This window comes from Taurulus bubalis, assembly GCF_910589615.1.
Source record: "Taurulus bubalis genome assembly, chromosome: 17".
NCBI classification, from domain to species: domain Eukaryota; kingdom Metazoa; phylum Chordata; class Actinopteri; order Perciformes; family Cottidae; genus Taurulus; species Taurulus bubalis.
In genome coordinates this window covers 14,673,855-14,689,023 of record NC_136605.1, presented here as the reverse complement: position 1 = coordinate 14,689,023, position 15,169 = coordinate 14,673,855, and the positions used below count along the sequence as shown (strand labels likewise).

The window sequence follows — 15,169 nt, the reverse complement described above, 5'->3', positions numbered from 1 at the left end:
TCTGATTCCAGTTTCTTTATTGTGTGGTCTTGCTCTGCTGACGTGTATTCCTTAAGGCTCTGTAGTTATACGTATCATCTGATACTAGCCCAGAGTTAAGCATTTTCATCTAGCAAACTATACCTACCTTTTTTTGAAAAGTTGGCAGCTCTGTATTCGTCATGTAAACATGATTAGTGCAACTAAAGCTACATAGCATCAAACATATTTCGACTACTGTTACTGCAGCTGAGTTTGTGCAGTGGTTGTGCGCGTGCGCGAACAAGAGGCGCGCAGCATCTTCATCTAACGCTTCTTCTTCCGGCGCTACACCGCCATCTATATGTGGAGGTTGGTATAGCAGCGCGAGGCCTACTCGCTGCTAAACAACACATTCAACTAAAGTTCCGAACCTGATTTATTTCGCAGGATTTCCAGCTGGTTCCGCAGACTTTTCGCCTCCTCTTTGGACCGAGTAACTTCTGCTTCGTACATGGCTAACGTTATGGTTTTCTCCACCTCTACGAGGATCTCCTCCGCCGCCGTGTACAGCCGCTGATGAACGAACGACCTCAACTGGAACATCGTGGTGGCCATGTCTCCGGAGAGAAGTACAGCACACAACCATGCACGATAGCAGCCCAGGGCGAAAAGACAAATTCGGCTAACCTAGCTCGATCTCAGAGCTTGTGGTCCGCTAGCGGTCAATATAGGACTTCCGGTTTGCAATCCTTCAGAATAAAAGGGCCAATTCCAAATAAAGGTGAAAGTTAGTTTACAGCAACCAAGCCACACAACAACATAAGGACACTGAAGGATGGATATCAGAAATAATACTACAAAAACATAAACTCAATTTACTGTCATTAAATATAAGCTGAACTATTATTGAGACTAAATTGAAATTCTTTATATGGTATAACACATATGTTCATTGGTGGTGGAGGTTTAACAACTTCAACATGAATCATGGAATGGATTATGACAAGTACAGCTACTTTACATTATTGAACTAATCGTCTAAGGGACAAAGTAATTTTGTATTCATAATGTCATTTTAAAACGTACACATCTACGACCGCACTGTTATTACACAGCCATGATTATGGGTCACGCTTCAGCTCTGTCTTTATTTTGAAGGCTGGACTCTCAAACCGGAAGTCTTATTGTTGCCAGCCGGAATATTTCTGATGGTCCAGATAACTTTTCACTGCTTCAAAGAGGAACAAACGCCGTCTGTAGAGCAGAGGGATGTCGTTTTGTAGTTTTTTCGGTGGAGAGGTCTATAAAGACCATTTTAAACCAGGTACCTTTATCACTTTAACTTCTTGTACTTTATTCAAAATGTCTGCTTAATTTGTTTCCGTTCAGCAAAAGTGTATCTAGTGCTAGTTAACCATCGCTCGCCACTATGAGCTATTCATTGTAATGCCAAATAACTTTGTTTCGGATTAAAAGATCGACTCCTATCCACGTAGGCTGTAGCCACCAATAAGAAGGGTGCGAAGGGGTGGGCTCAGTTCACGTGGTCACATACAACTAGACATTGATGGGAATAACGTAAATAATCAAAAGCTTGTGAAGTTGTGTAACCCATGCTCAGGTTACACATTGACTCTGTTACAAAACCGGTTGTTGTTTACAACACAAGTCGACTTCCTCTTCAAAAAACCCCCTCAAACAAATACAAATGCAACCTTATCAATACATATCATTAGTACTAAAACATTAATAATGTTAAATATGAATATAACATATCCTTTAAAATACAGTAGTAACACAACATGGTCATATCTATCAATGATAGCAGAATACCAACACATTGCCACTAGTTGGTGCTAACTTGATGTTAGTTCTGAGGTAGGCCTAAAAAATAAATAATCAGAATCAGCTTTATGTGTGTTTACACACACATGGAATTTGACTCTGGTTTCACGTAGCTCTTCGTACTTATATACGTACACAATATACAATAAACAAGATCAATATAAAAAAGGACATTAAAGACAGCAGAGACAAAGAGACAATTAAAGGCCAGAGTTGTCAAACTAAAATCCTCATCTCCCATCTTTTACCCCTCAGGGGTTTACGCCTGCTCCAAGTGTGATCACCAGCTGTTTAACAGCCGCTCCAAGTACGAGCACTCGTCTCCCTGGCCGGCCTTCACAGAGACCATCCATGAAGACAGTGTGTCCAAACATAAGGAGAGACCTGGGGCATATAAGGTACAATCCAAAGAAAAATAGATTTCCCTAATGTATTAACCTGTCAGAGGACCCTCAACGCAAGTGTACCATATTCATGTCTAAACCAGCTGCCACACATTTTCATACTTGTTTACGCAGCACAAATAACGACTGTATGTCACTAGCTGTAGGTAAACAGGATGCGGCCCTCGAGAGACTATAGTAATTGTTTAATGCATCAACTGCTGGCCGTAAAGAAATGTATAAATTGCTGATTCTGATGTCGAATGTTTTGCAGGTGCAATGTGGGAAGTGTGGAAATGGACTTGGCCATGAGTTTGTGAATGACGGGCCGACCAAAGGCGCGTCTCGCTTCTGAATATTCAGCAGCTCACTGAAGTTCGTCCCTAAAGGTTTGATCATCCGGTTAAAGCACAACACCAGGTTACAGCTACTGACTTTGTGTTATGTAGGCCCAAGGAATGCATATTTACCATTTTTACAGCAAATAAGTAAATCAACTGGGCTAATATATCAATCTAAAATTTGCATATTGCATATATATCCGTAGCGGCATCAGCATCAGGGTTTATTTTAGGCGGCATGACATTTTGCCAGTATCAGATGTAGATTTTTCCGAAATTATCAAAATGTCTGTTGGGAAATATATCAGAACTAACATGTTATTAAAATAATCTCTAGAGTCTGTGCCCTAGTATGCAATTAGAGATGTTTGTGGTCGAGCAGCACGCCGAGCCCCGTTAATCAGAGTAACAAGCACATTTTATATCTTAATATAATAATTTTAGAACCATTTTCTTTCCCCATATCTATCCTCCATATGGCTGCTCACCAAAACATTGCTTTGTGCTCCATATGAGTAATTTATTAGTACGCGTTGTATTGAATGCCAATTGTCTTTATACATTCAAAGCTTCTATTGATGTTTTCGCATGAAACTTTCGTATTTCGTTGGTCATATTCTATGATGTCACCCTAAAAAATATGATTTTGTGTTAATGGGAGTATATAAATATAATGTATGTTTTAATACAGGTGGGTAAGGGAGAGTAAACTATTTTTGAACGCAGTGAAAATTATGTTTTTGAAAGGCTAAATGGCAACAAATATGGATTGAAGCAGGTTGTACATTTTGGAAATAATAACATCTCTCTTTTTCTTTTGTGAATCTAAAATAAGATAAAATAAGATAATCCTTTATTAGTTCCGCAGTGGGGAAATTGCAGGATTCTTTGAACTGGGATTGAGATAATTACAATAGTGAGGACTAAGCACGCAGCTCGCTGTGTGTTTGAGAGAGATAAAGGGGAAGAGAAGGAGTTTGATTTGAATGTCAATGTTATGAATGAAGCTTCAAACTATTCGGTACAGAACTACGAGCAACACAACACTATTTTGAATTTGACAAATGTGTAATTCAGACTGACCGGCCTATTATTTCGTTTTTTAGACCATTTCTTTATTCCATGTTTTTTCAATGTATTTGATTTAACACGCTTAGAATCAAAGACATATGTTTAATGTGGGCTAATGTCTATATTTAATCGACAATAGTAAGACTATTTGTTTTATTTTATAAATGCACAGGAGCCTTTATGCACTTCTCAGTTTGTGAAGATTTCATTTTGCTGACTTTTTATTTCTTGGAACTTAGATCCTAATGTTTGTGTTTCTGTTCTCTCGTCTCTCCACAGATAAGGTTGATGGACAGTAAGGTGAGCTGGTAGAGGGAGTGCTGCTGGACTTGTAGACGTGTCTCTGTGATGCAGGAGGTGTGGACGGCGGATGAAGGGTTCTGGGATAAATCCCATCTGGGAGCTCCAGGGCCCTGATGAATGATGCCACACTGGACAGCAAGAACAGAAGACTGGTCTCAACTCCTTTATTTAAATTTAGCAATAATCAGCATCTCAGGAAAGCCTCACTGATTACACAATCACTAGTTTTAGATGTATTTATAGTAACTGCGCTTGTCTGACTGAGAATAGCATTCTTATGATTCTATAAGCTTTTTATTACTAAGCGATGAAACACGTCTGTTTACTTACCTTCAATGAATAATATGCAAACTAAAATAAATATATTTGAAATAAATATAACACAATGCTCTCGCTCTTTTTCTATTGTCTGAGTAGTTTTGAACTTCTTCAATGGTAAGATTCTGGCTATTAGAGACAGGATCGGTGATCTCCTGCCCTCGACTACTGCTGATCCATCCTCAGGTGGGATGGCCATGGAGGAGACTGTGGGCCCTGCTGTGTGTCTGGATGGATTTTTTACCATCAACCTCGACCAACTGTCTTCAATGGTTTCTACTTCTAAATCGTCTACCTGTCTCCTGGACCCTGTTCCGACGAAGCTGTTTAAGGAAGTTTGACCTTTAATTAGCGCCTCTCTACTAGATATTATCAATGGGTCTTTACTAATGGGTCATGTACCACAGTCTTTTAAAGTGGCTGTAATTAAACCTCTTATTAAGAAGCCCACGTTTGATCCAGAGCTGTTGGCTAACTACAGACCTATATCTAACCTTCCCTTCCTCTCTAAGATACTGGAGAAGGTAGTCGCAAATTAGTTGTGTGACTTTCTACATAACACTAGTTTATTTGAGGACTTTCAGTCAGGATTTAGAAAGCATCATAGCACAGAGACAGCACTAGTGACAATTACTAATGACCTTCTAGTTGCATCAGATAGGGGACTTGTCTCTGTACTTGTCTTGTTACACCTTAGTGCAGCGTTTGACACCATTGACCATGACATCTTCTTACAGAAACTAGACCAGTCGATTGGTATTAAAGGTACAGCACTAAGCTGGTTTAAGTCGTATTTATCAGATCGATCTCAGTTTGTATTTGTAAACGATGAGGCCTCGATGACCACTGGTGTTCATCATGGAGTTCCACAAGGTTCTGTGCTTGGACCCATTTTATTCACCTTATATATGCTTCCTTTAGGCCAGGGGTCGGCAACCCGCGGCTCTTTAGCCCTTCTGTTGTGGCTCCCTGAGACGTTTTTTTATTTTATTCTTTTTTTTTTTTTGCCCAGTGGAAAAACTTTCAAAGGGAATTCCTCTTATCTTGGAGTTTTAGGTAATATTGGGTCACTAAAAATCTAAATAAATGTTTAAAGATTTCTTTAACTAAAATGTGCGTCACATCCTGTCACGTAGCTGTCAAGCCTCTTTCCCTGCAGGTGGCTACTCGTGATTCAGAGCCCCGCCCTCGCTAAACTATCAACGGTAAATAAAAATAAATAAAAAGTCACGGAGGAAAGTGGAGCGTTTAATTCTGCGTGGACGTATTCATTTGCTTTCACTGCCAACAATGCTGCTGACCTGTCTGCTAGATATGTGGCGAGAAATTAGCAAACAACAAAACATTTAATGTTGAAAGACTCTTCCAGAACAAGGATCTGCTGAAAGGTGTCAAGCTGCAGAAGAGCGATTCCTCAACTGCTGCAGTAAACTGAGCAAAGTAAATATACACATATACTCCACAGGCTTTTGACAATGCGTTTTAGAAGCGGCTGCACTTTTAAAAGTCGCGTCTGGTGTGATCGGCCCCTAACACATATCAACCCAAACCTAAAGGTATTCACAAACATATTTAGATTGTGTTTTTTTCTTTCTGACAGCAAGTAAAAGAGCTCTTTCAATTATTCCCCCAAATTCATCTGACTTACCAGTATTTATAATTTGTAATTGAGCTCTGAGATCATGTGCCTGTTTTCACCCAGTGAGGGACCTTTTATGAGTTAGCAGGTGCACCTTCAGATTAGGTGCAAACTTGTATCTCATACCACAAATATGGCAGCCATATGGCCTCTCTCCTGTGTGTGTGATCTTATGTCTAGTCATCTGTCCTCTATGGGTAAAACGTTTACCACAAATATCACATGGGTACGGTTTTTCCCCTGAATGGTATTTCATGTGTGCTTTGAGATGACTGCTCGAGTTAAAAAGTTTGCCACACAGGCCACATGGATACGGTTTCTCCCCTGAATGGCTTCTTTTATGAATCGTTAGGTTTTGGCTCTGACTAAATGCTTTCCCACAAATATCACAGCGATAAGGTTTCTCCCCGGAATGGGACCTCACATGCACGGTGAGATGCTCGTTTCGGTAAAACGTCTTGCCACATTCTTGACACACAAACTCTTTTTTGCCTGCGTGTATTCTTTTATGTGCTCGGAGACAACGGCTATCGTCGAAAGTCTTTCCACAGATGTCACAAACAATGTTTTTGTTGTGACATTGGCCTTTCACATGAGTTATCAGCTCTTTTGAAGACAGGCATCTCGCCCCACAAGCGGTGCAGTCAAAATTGTTTTCATGTGATTTTATGTGCTTCATCAAAGAGCCGATGTACTGAAATCCCTTGCCACAAAAATTGCAAAGACTGCGACCCTTTTCACTTTTAGCTGAACTTTTGTCATTGGGTAATGCTCCTTTGTCCTTCTCATTAGCGCTGCTACTCTGCTTTGCTCTTTCGCTTTGTTCTTCTTTGCTATTCACCAACTCATCGTCACTGTCATGGTTCTCACTCTCAGCTGCAGAGCCGTCTGACGAAATTGGCTGCATTTCATACAACGCTTGTGTCTCTGGCTGATCTTGCACACTTTTCACAATTTCGGAGGGTGGGGGGGACATCTCCTGTGTTTGACCGTCACCCCCAAGTTCCTCCTGCTCTTCTTTTATCTCCGGCAACAAGAAGTCTGTCGGAACCAAGCAGTATTTCCAGTTATTATGGTCCGGCTCTGCACTGGTTTGAGAGGCTCCCGGGACCTCAGCACCCAGACTGGAGTTTGACGCTTCTGGTGTTGAGGGTCCTGGGTTCTCCTGCAGCAGTGGGGAATCACAGTGGTTTACACGTTGCCCTGTGCTGCTGCTCAGTGAAGGCTCTGCAGCTGCAAAAAGGGACAGGAGCAAATGTTAATGTTAGGTCAGTAAGTCATTTTCCAAAAGATACACCCAATATAAAAGAAACCCTCAAATTTAGAGTTCCAATACTGTAGTATTAGTCATGTAAACATGAATATTAGTCTAGAGTTAGTCACGTAAACATGATTATTAATATATTATTAATCATGTAAACATGATTATTGTATAGTATTAGCCTTGTAAACATGAGTATGAGTGTATTATTAGTTATGTAAATATGATTATCAGTGTATTATTAGTCACGTAAACATGAATATTAGTGTAGTATTAGTCACGTAGACATGAATATTAGTGTAGTATTAGTCACGTAGACATGAATATTAGTGTAGTATTAGTCAAGTAAACATCATTATTAGTGTAGTATTAGTCACGTAAACATGAATATTAGTGTAGTATTAATCACATAAACATGAGCATTAGTGTAGTTGAATATTAATGTACTATTAGCAGAGCTACCAACTCTCACGGTTTCGCCGTGTGACACACGCTTTTGCATGTTTTCACACGCACTCACGCCACACAACCAATTTCTCACGCCAAAAAAAATTCAGATTTTGGGTCGAGGTGCGTTCGTTCCTTTTCAACCTCCCCGACGATAGATGGCGCTAAGGAGCGCATCTGTAACCCTATTCGCTGCATAGACATCCTATTTGCCCCAAAGTAGGGGTGGACTGGCCATAGGGGACAGTAGGCCGACGGCGTTGGGCCGGCCCACCTCCGTCATCAAGCGGCCCTGCCTCTGAGATCGCCGGCCACCACTATATTCTATGGCTCAGAGAAAACGTTAAATCGACTAAGAGGCTCAGACGCACAGACGGATGTATCCGGTCATTCTTCAAAATAAAACATATTTTTCCATTATTATTATTTTTTTCATTCTTTCTGTGCGGCCCTGTACTAAGGGGATCTTGCGTCACTCGCTCGCAGACGAAGCCGCTTTTGAGTGTGTTTGAGTGTGATTCGACAGCATGGCACCAACACGTAAACCTTTAAAGGAGTATACTGATATTGTTTGTATTACCATGTGACTGCACCTGGGCCGGCAGAGTTACTTTAGGTTCTGTTACTTAACTTATTGTTTTGTTATGCACCTTCAACCCCCCCCCCCCCCCCACACACACACACAGCATGCAACACTACTGATACCACTGATGTTCACACCCCATCATATATTCTGTTCTACAATACAGTTCATACTAATTCTAGCCTCTGATTCCAGTTTCTTTATCGTGTGGTCTTGCTCTGCTGACGTGTATTCCTTAAGGCTCTGTAGTTATACGTATCATCTGATACTAGCCCAGCGTTAAGCATATTCATCTAGCAAACTATACCTACCTTTTTTTGAAAAGTTGGCAGCTCTGTATTCGTCATGTAAACATGATTAGTGCAACTAAAGCTACATAGCATCAAACATATTTCGACTACTGTTACTGCAGCTGAGTTTGTGCAGTGGTTGTGCGCGTGCGCGAACAAGAGGCGCGCAGCATCTTCATCTAACGCTTCTTCTTCTGGCGCTACACCGCCATCTATATGTGGAGGTTGGTATAGCAGCGCGAGGCCTACTCGCTGTTAAACAACACATTCAACTAAAGTTCCGAACCTGATTTATTTCGCAGGATTTCCAGCTGGTTCCGCAGACTTTTCACCTCCTCTTTGGACCGAGTAACTTCTGCTTCGTACATGGCTAACGTTATGGTTTTCTCCACCTCTACGAGGATCTCCTCCGCCGCCGTGTACAGCCGCTGATGAACGAACGACCTCAACTGGAACATCGTGGTGGCCATGTCTCCGGAGAGAAGTACAGCACACAACCATGCACGATAGCAGCCCAGGGCGAAAAGACAAACTCGGCTAACCTAGCTCGAGCCCAGCGCTTGTGGTCCGCTAGCGGTCAATATAGGACTTCCGGTTTGCAATCCTTCAGAATAAAAGGGCCAATTCCAAATAAAGGTGAAAGTTAGTTTACAGCAACCAAGCCACACAACAACATAAGGACACTGAAGGATGGATATCAGAAATAATACTACAAAAACATTAACTCAATTTACTGTAATTAAATATAAACTAAGCTATTATTGAGACTATATTGAAATTCTTAATATGGTATAACACATATGTTGTTCATTGGTGGTGGAGGTTTAACAACTTGTATTTGTTGTAACTTTGGATCTGAACATTATGTTCGTACAGTCAAGGCTTGTCGTGAGGGAACGAGCTGGCAGGCATCAAGAGTCACAGGTAGGTTTTCAAAAAACGGCAGTTTATTTAACCAAAAATAAACAGTTTGCAAAATTAGGAACACTATAAACGAGGTCAACTGAACAGAACTTATTTAAATATCAAAGAGACGTCTGAAGAAATTATTCGCATTTCATACAACACTTGTGTCCCTGGCTGATCACTTTTCACAGTTTCAGGAGAAGGAAAAACCATCTCCTGTCCTTATCATCCACAAGTTCCTCCTGCTCTTCTTTTATCTCCAACATTCAACATGAATCATGGAATGAATTATGACAAGTACAGCTACTTTACATTATAGAACTACTTGTCTAAGGGACAAAGTCATTTTTTATTCATAATGTAATTTTATAACGTACACATCTATGACTGCACTGTTATTACACAGCCATGATTATGGGTCACACTTCAGCTCCAGGGCTCTGTGAATGATGGCCACACTGGACAGCAAGAACAGAAGACTGGTCTCAACTTTTTAAATTTTGCAATCATCAGCATCTCAGGAAAGCCTCACTGATTACACAATCACCAGTTTTAGATGTATTTACAGTAACTGAGGTTATGAACGTTTTTTATTACTAAAACATAAAACACGTCTATTTACTTAACTTCAATTACTAATATGCAAACTAAAATAAAACCACGTGGCTCTAAAACTGGTGTTTTAATTATTTACAAGTGCTGTTCTCTACTGTTCACTTCCACACTGATCACCTGATTTCCTTCCCCATGTCATATACGTTATTGTGATGCATATTATTTTAAAGTTTAAAGCACATTCTGGCTGACGAAACAGAACGTTGATGCTGATTCTCAGTGATGTAAATACTGCCATCAAGTGGAAGCAATGAGAACGAGATGAGACCTTACGCAAGGAGGGCAGAGCGGCTGACACTTGAGATCTGGAGCTGCTGGTTTGTTCCAGCTGGAGCCGCGTGACTCTTTGTAAACAGATGGGTCAAACCTCAGAGAAATCACCTTTGCTTTGAAGACACAAAGACATTGGAAATGGATGAAATGTCATATTGCTCTTTCTCTGGTGGCGAAGAGTTTAAGGATCACTTCCAACCTGGTGAGTGAAGAAGCATGCAGTCCCACTGTAGTGGAAAGAAGAGTCCATTCATTTATACATTCTTCCCCCTCTCAGGTGTATATGTTTGCTCTGAATGTGGCCAACAGTTATTTTCCAGCATGTCAAAGTTTGAGCACTCGTCTCCTTGGCCAGCCTTCTCAGAGACGATCCACAAGGACAGTGTCTCCAAACAGCCAGAAGCATGGGGGCCGCTTAAGGTATATATGTGTGCAGCACTGACATATGATCGGTGATCTGTAGGTTTAGATCTCTGATTCAAACTGTCTGTGTTTAAATATCACAGGTCTGTTGTGGGAAGTGTGGCAATGGATTGGGCCATGAGTTCTTGTACGACGGGCCCACAGAAGGGCGGTCACGCTTCTGAATATTCAGCAGCTCCCTCACGTTCATCCCTAAAAGTGAGTCTACGTTTCACACATGCGGTACATTGGACTCTTTACATCATGCACCTTTCACCCACTTTTTGTTTTGGCCTCTTCCACAGAAAAGGTAGATGCACAGAAAGGTGAGCTGTGAAAGAGAAGGATGTTTTCTGCTGCTTGAGGTGAGGACAGTGGATGAAGTGCTGCGGGGCGAAGCCTGTAATGGAGCTCAGCGGCTCTGATGGACCGTGGCCTCAATGGGCAGCAAGAACAGACTGGTCTCAACCGCTTTTTGAAACCAGCAGCACAGAGACAAACACAAAAACTGGATCCTAAATTCAACCACATTAGGTTGTGCTGCACGGAAAACCTGATCTCTATTGTACCTCCCTTAAGGAGAGTTTAAGGTTCAGTTATGAGTTAAAGTCTCACTGGGTAAGTCATTGTTTTCACGCTTCACTGTGCCACTCTGGATCTGTGAGGGTTTGTTGGACACACTGTACTGCATGTCCCTCTTCAAACGTGTAATTGTATGCTCCCACCAGTTGATGGTGCTATGTGCCTGGAAAACACATCTTAAATGAGCCAGTATTGCTTTGTGGACATATTTTACTCTCTCTAGAGTTAATAATGTATTCAGAGCACAAAACGGCTCATTTCTGATGACAACAACAAAGCGACAGCTACATTACTTCATGGTGCCTTTTTATTGACGCTCTCGATTCACTTGGAAAATGTTCTCTTTTCAATTAAATATACTTGAGTAATTGTAGAGGATTCATAAATCAAATGTTTCACATGTGGCAATGCTTTTTTTTTTAATCACAAAAAGGCCCAGTTTGTTAATGGAATTGTGGAATGGTGTCCAATGTAGAATGGACATTTTTGCTAAAAATCCACTGAAGAGTAAATATCTGAAAATGATGTCTCCACTGTTGTCCTGTTGTGTCCACTTGCCATCTTCTCCATCACATCAGGAAGTAGACCCAGGAGTTCTCGGTCAAATGTTCACGGGTTCCAAACCTCAGAGTGCTCTGTGTTTTCCAGATAACTCAGAGCGAAGCGGCTTCTTGGCTTGTGGAGTGGTGGAATTATAAACAAAGTGAGGATGTGGGGCTGCGTTCAACAGCTCTTGTGCTCTTTAAACGTCTGCGTGAGAGCAGGTGTGGATCTGCCTGTTTCAAAGGCTGGAAGATCAGAGGAGGAGATGAAAGCTGCAGTGTCAGGCCGAGGATTAAGAAAGGAAGTGCAAACATTTAAAGATTGTAATGATGTGTCGTAGCACAACATTTAAAGCAAAGACTGTTTTGTGCATTTGATGTAATGATTTCGTCTGTCGGATCAAAACAGTTGAATTCACTTCAGAGGGAGCAGCTGTTGCAAAAGTATTGTTTGAACTGTAATTTTGCCCAAAGTGATGATGAAGTAATACCTGCACAAGGAGGGCATGACTGACTAGATGTCTTTGTAGTAACCCACACACACACACAGCTGCACACAGGACTGACCTGTCCTTCCTCGGGGGTGACGTCTGGGACAGGGGAGGAGAAGGAGGGGAGGGGGGCTGCGACAAAGTCAACAACGGACAGAGACCACCACACAAAGATAAACCAGATGTGAGAATGAGAGATGAAGAGGAGAAATGAAATTGCCGGAAAAAAAGGAACTGTAATTAGAGTTTGCTATCTGTGAGAACACCCTTTCTGGCTGGCATCTGAGCACAGCTGTATGGCCAAGAGGAAGCAAACAGGAAGGAGGAAGTGGTAATCCTCTGATAGAATCACGAGACAGACTTGGATTGTAACCACACTTTTCCTTCCACTGACCTCTAGGGCTCATCCTGCTCGAGAGCAAATCCTTAATTACATTAAAACCGCTACTACTCCAAAGCCTGCCCCTGTCCCACAGGCTGAGCCTAAGGGTACAATTTAAATGTGTGTGTGTGTGTGTGTGTGTGTGTGTGTGTGTGTGTGTGTGTGTGTGTGTGTGTGTGTGTGTGTGTGTGTGCGCCACTGACTCATTCGCAGGGACATCTTGTTTTAATTACGCCATATATGAGGCCTGTTGCTTAGATGTGGATGTTTACGGGCACTGCACCTGCTTCTGTTTTGAGCCACAGAGAAAAGTGTCTCATTCTGTGTCCACACGCCATGACATTGTATCCAGTTTCATCAAGGTATTCCCTAAAAAACATCTGTCATCCAGTGGCTCTGAATCACGTACTACAGAAGCTGTGATCGCATTGTGGGAAGAATTAAGCCTTTGAATGCGTGACTGTAACAGAAATAGAGAAAGCTTCTTTCATCAGTGAGTAATGTGAGTTACCCGCTATAATGTGATGTCTCCATCCTTACATGGTGGGGCTGCCCTCCACATGTTATAGACCACATATGTGGGCCAAATATTTCCCTCCCTCTCCCACTAATGATTAAAAGGATAAACAAAGCTTTTATACTTGACACTGGAATTTGATTTGTGCTCTGGATCGAAGGAAAGTTTTGGAAACTCGAGGCACTCGGGCATTGTTGTAATTCGGTCAGGACAACATGTGTTTGACAGAGATGAAGCTTATGAAAACCAAAATAGAATAGAATATATTTGCTCGTCCTCTCCGAAAGGCCTGGCAGTGAACCGCAAAGTGAAATGTGTAGTTTACTGAGCACATAAACAGATTTTATGCAGTGTGGGTATATGAAATGCATATCTTGACAGCCTGAGCTGGTTATAAACACTGCCAATGTGGAATGAGGAGTAATAAAAATGCAATTACACTGAGGAAGAAACAATGAAAAACCACAATTTTCTGTTCAGTCCAACAAAATGTCAACAGTTTAAACATGGGAGGGACTGCCCAGAAAAGCCAAAAAAAAAGAGCCCTGTGAAATCCCAAGTATGAGGGCACCCAGTAAAGAAATAAACAATGAGAAATTTACAAGATTACCTTCAATGGCTTCTGCCGCTTTATTGTCACCTTTATCACATGATCACATTCCTGTTTCTGAACGCCGACAGCTTCAATAACACAGAGGGGGTTTTTGAAAACGTGTATTTGCAAACATCACTCGCTATCTGCACAGTGATCTACTGAAGAGATAGAACCAGAGACAGCAGCACAGGTCGACCTGAAAGCTTCAAAGGAATGCTTGAGGTGTGTGGCACGGGTATTGTTCACGCAGATCAGGGAGAGGGGTCCTCACTCTCTGGGATGCTGGATGGACTAGAGGGATAATGGTATGGTTTAAAAACCGCAGAAGAAGAGCGGCTGATTGTGTGTCCACATGTGTCGACGTTGATCCCGTCTTGATCAAGGACGACGGGCTTGAGAGGCCTCAGAGGTCGGGCAGACTGTGGACAAGCCGTGTGCACACTGTCAAACAACTCTTCTCTTCTACTTTGTGTTCCTGTGTGAGTTTCAGAGTCATCAAATAGAGCCTCAGAAGAAAGTGTGCCAGAAGCAAGGAAACATTTATCATACGCTCCCATCTTCAGAGTATGGAAATATCGACACGGTTCTAGATTTTGGCTGAATGATTTCAAAGGAGGCTCGGCTCACAGATAGTCGGAGCGGTGATGGACTGTGGAAAATGCTGCATTTGTGTGTCCACAAATGTCAGAGCTCAGAGGCCTTTGACGTCTGGAGAGGTTTACGGCGCGCCAAAGAAACGTCTGACAGAGACCGAACCCTATACTGAGGAGAAGAAAGTAATTACCTCAGTCTTTCCCTGGGTACGGTGCCACAGAACGTCTTCCCTCTGCCCACCCAACCTCCCCCACCCAGCCTGCTAACCACAGCTCCCTGCAATTTACGGCTGCTCATCCTCTGTCATCTTGGTTAGTAATCCCAGTGTATTCCATAGGAGACAACTACAAGCATATTTTCCTTCTATGTGTGTTTGCAACATATATACATGTCTGTATAAAACATTTTGAACTCCCCAGAGGCCCCAGATGGGTGGTCTTAATAGTCAAAATTGCTGCTTTGGTATGGTGATTGTTAACTTCTGTGCAGAAAATGTTCAGAGGTGCCTGAGCTCTTTATTCTCCTCAGTGATTATAACCCAATCAGGAAACCTATAATCATACCCAACATTATGAGACAGTTATTGAGGTGTTCCGACTCAAGATTTCCTCTGCAGATGTTGTGAAAGATCGACAGAACGTCACATTTGCATCTTTTGCCAAACACCATCAAGTGATGAGGGAAAGAAAGAAACGCTTATGAGGAAAGAATAATCGGCCAGAGCAAACAACAGTTTGACATTTTGGGAAACACACTTGGTGAGAAGATTGATTCCACTGTTATAATTGCCCGTTTAATATGAAGTCACAGCCAGCAGCAGGTTAGCTT

At 41.9% G+C, this 15,169-nt stretch overlaps 1 protein-coding gene and 1 pseudogene across 3 annotated transcripts; both read left to right on the top strand.

The window, feature by feature from the left end:
- The first annotated feature begins 450 nt into the window (after positions 1-450).
- Positions 451-4,551, top strand: LOC306749905 (methionine-R-sulfoxide reductase B1-A-like). Of its 2 annotated transcripts, none has more exons than XM_079233262.1 (4): positions 451-590; positions 2,062-2,204; positions 2,464-2,578; positions 3,881-4,551. In XM_079233262.1, exons 1-4 carry the CDS (start codon positions 575-577, stop codon positions 3,898-3,900), a joined length of 294 nt encoding a protein of 97 aa, XP_079089388.1. In that variant the 5' UTR covers positions 451-574; the 3' UTR covers positions 3,901-4,551. The 2 variants fall into 2 exon arrangements, with proteins under 2 accessions (XP_079089388.1, XP_079089387.1); XM_079233261.1 differs by lacking the exon at positions 451-590 and adding an exon at positions 1,192-1,285.
- A 5,745-nt stretch (positions 4,552-10,296) lies between these two features.
- On the top strand, positions 10,297-11,715 carry LOC306749440 (methionine-R-sulfoxide reductase B1-A-like; annotated as a pseudogene). Its single transcript, XR_013771254.1, has 4 exons — positions 10,297-10,438; positions 10,514-10,656; positions 10,743-10,857; positions 10,944-11,715. The product of XR_013771254.1 is annotated as a methionine-R-sulfoxide reductase B1-A-like (transcript).
- Positions 11,716-15,169: the final 3,454 nt, after the last annotated feature.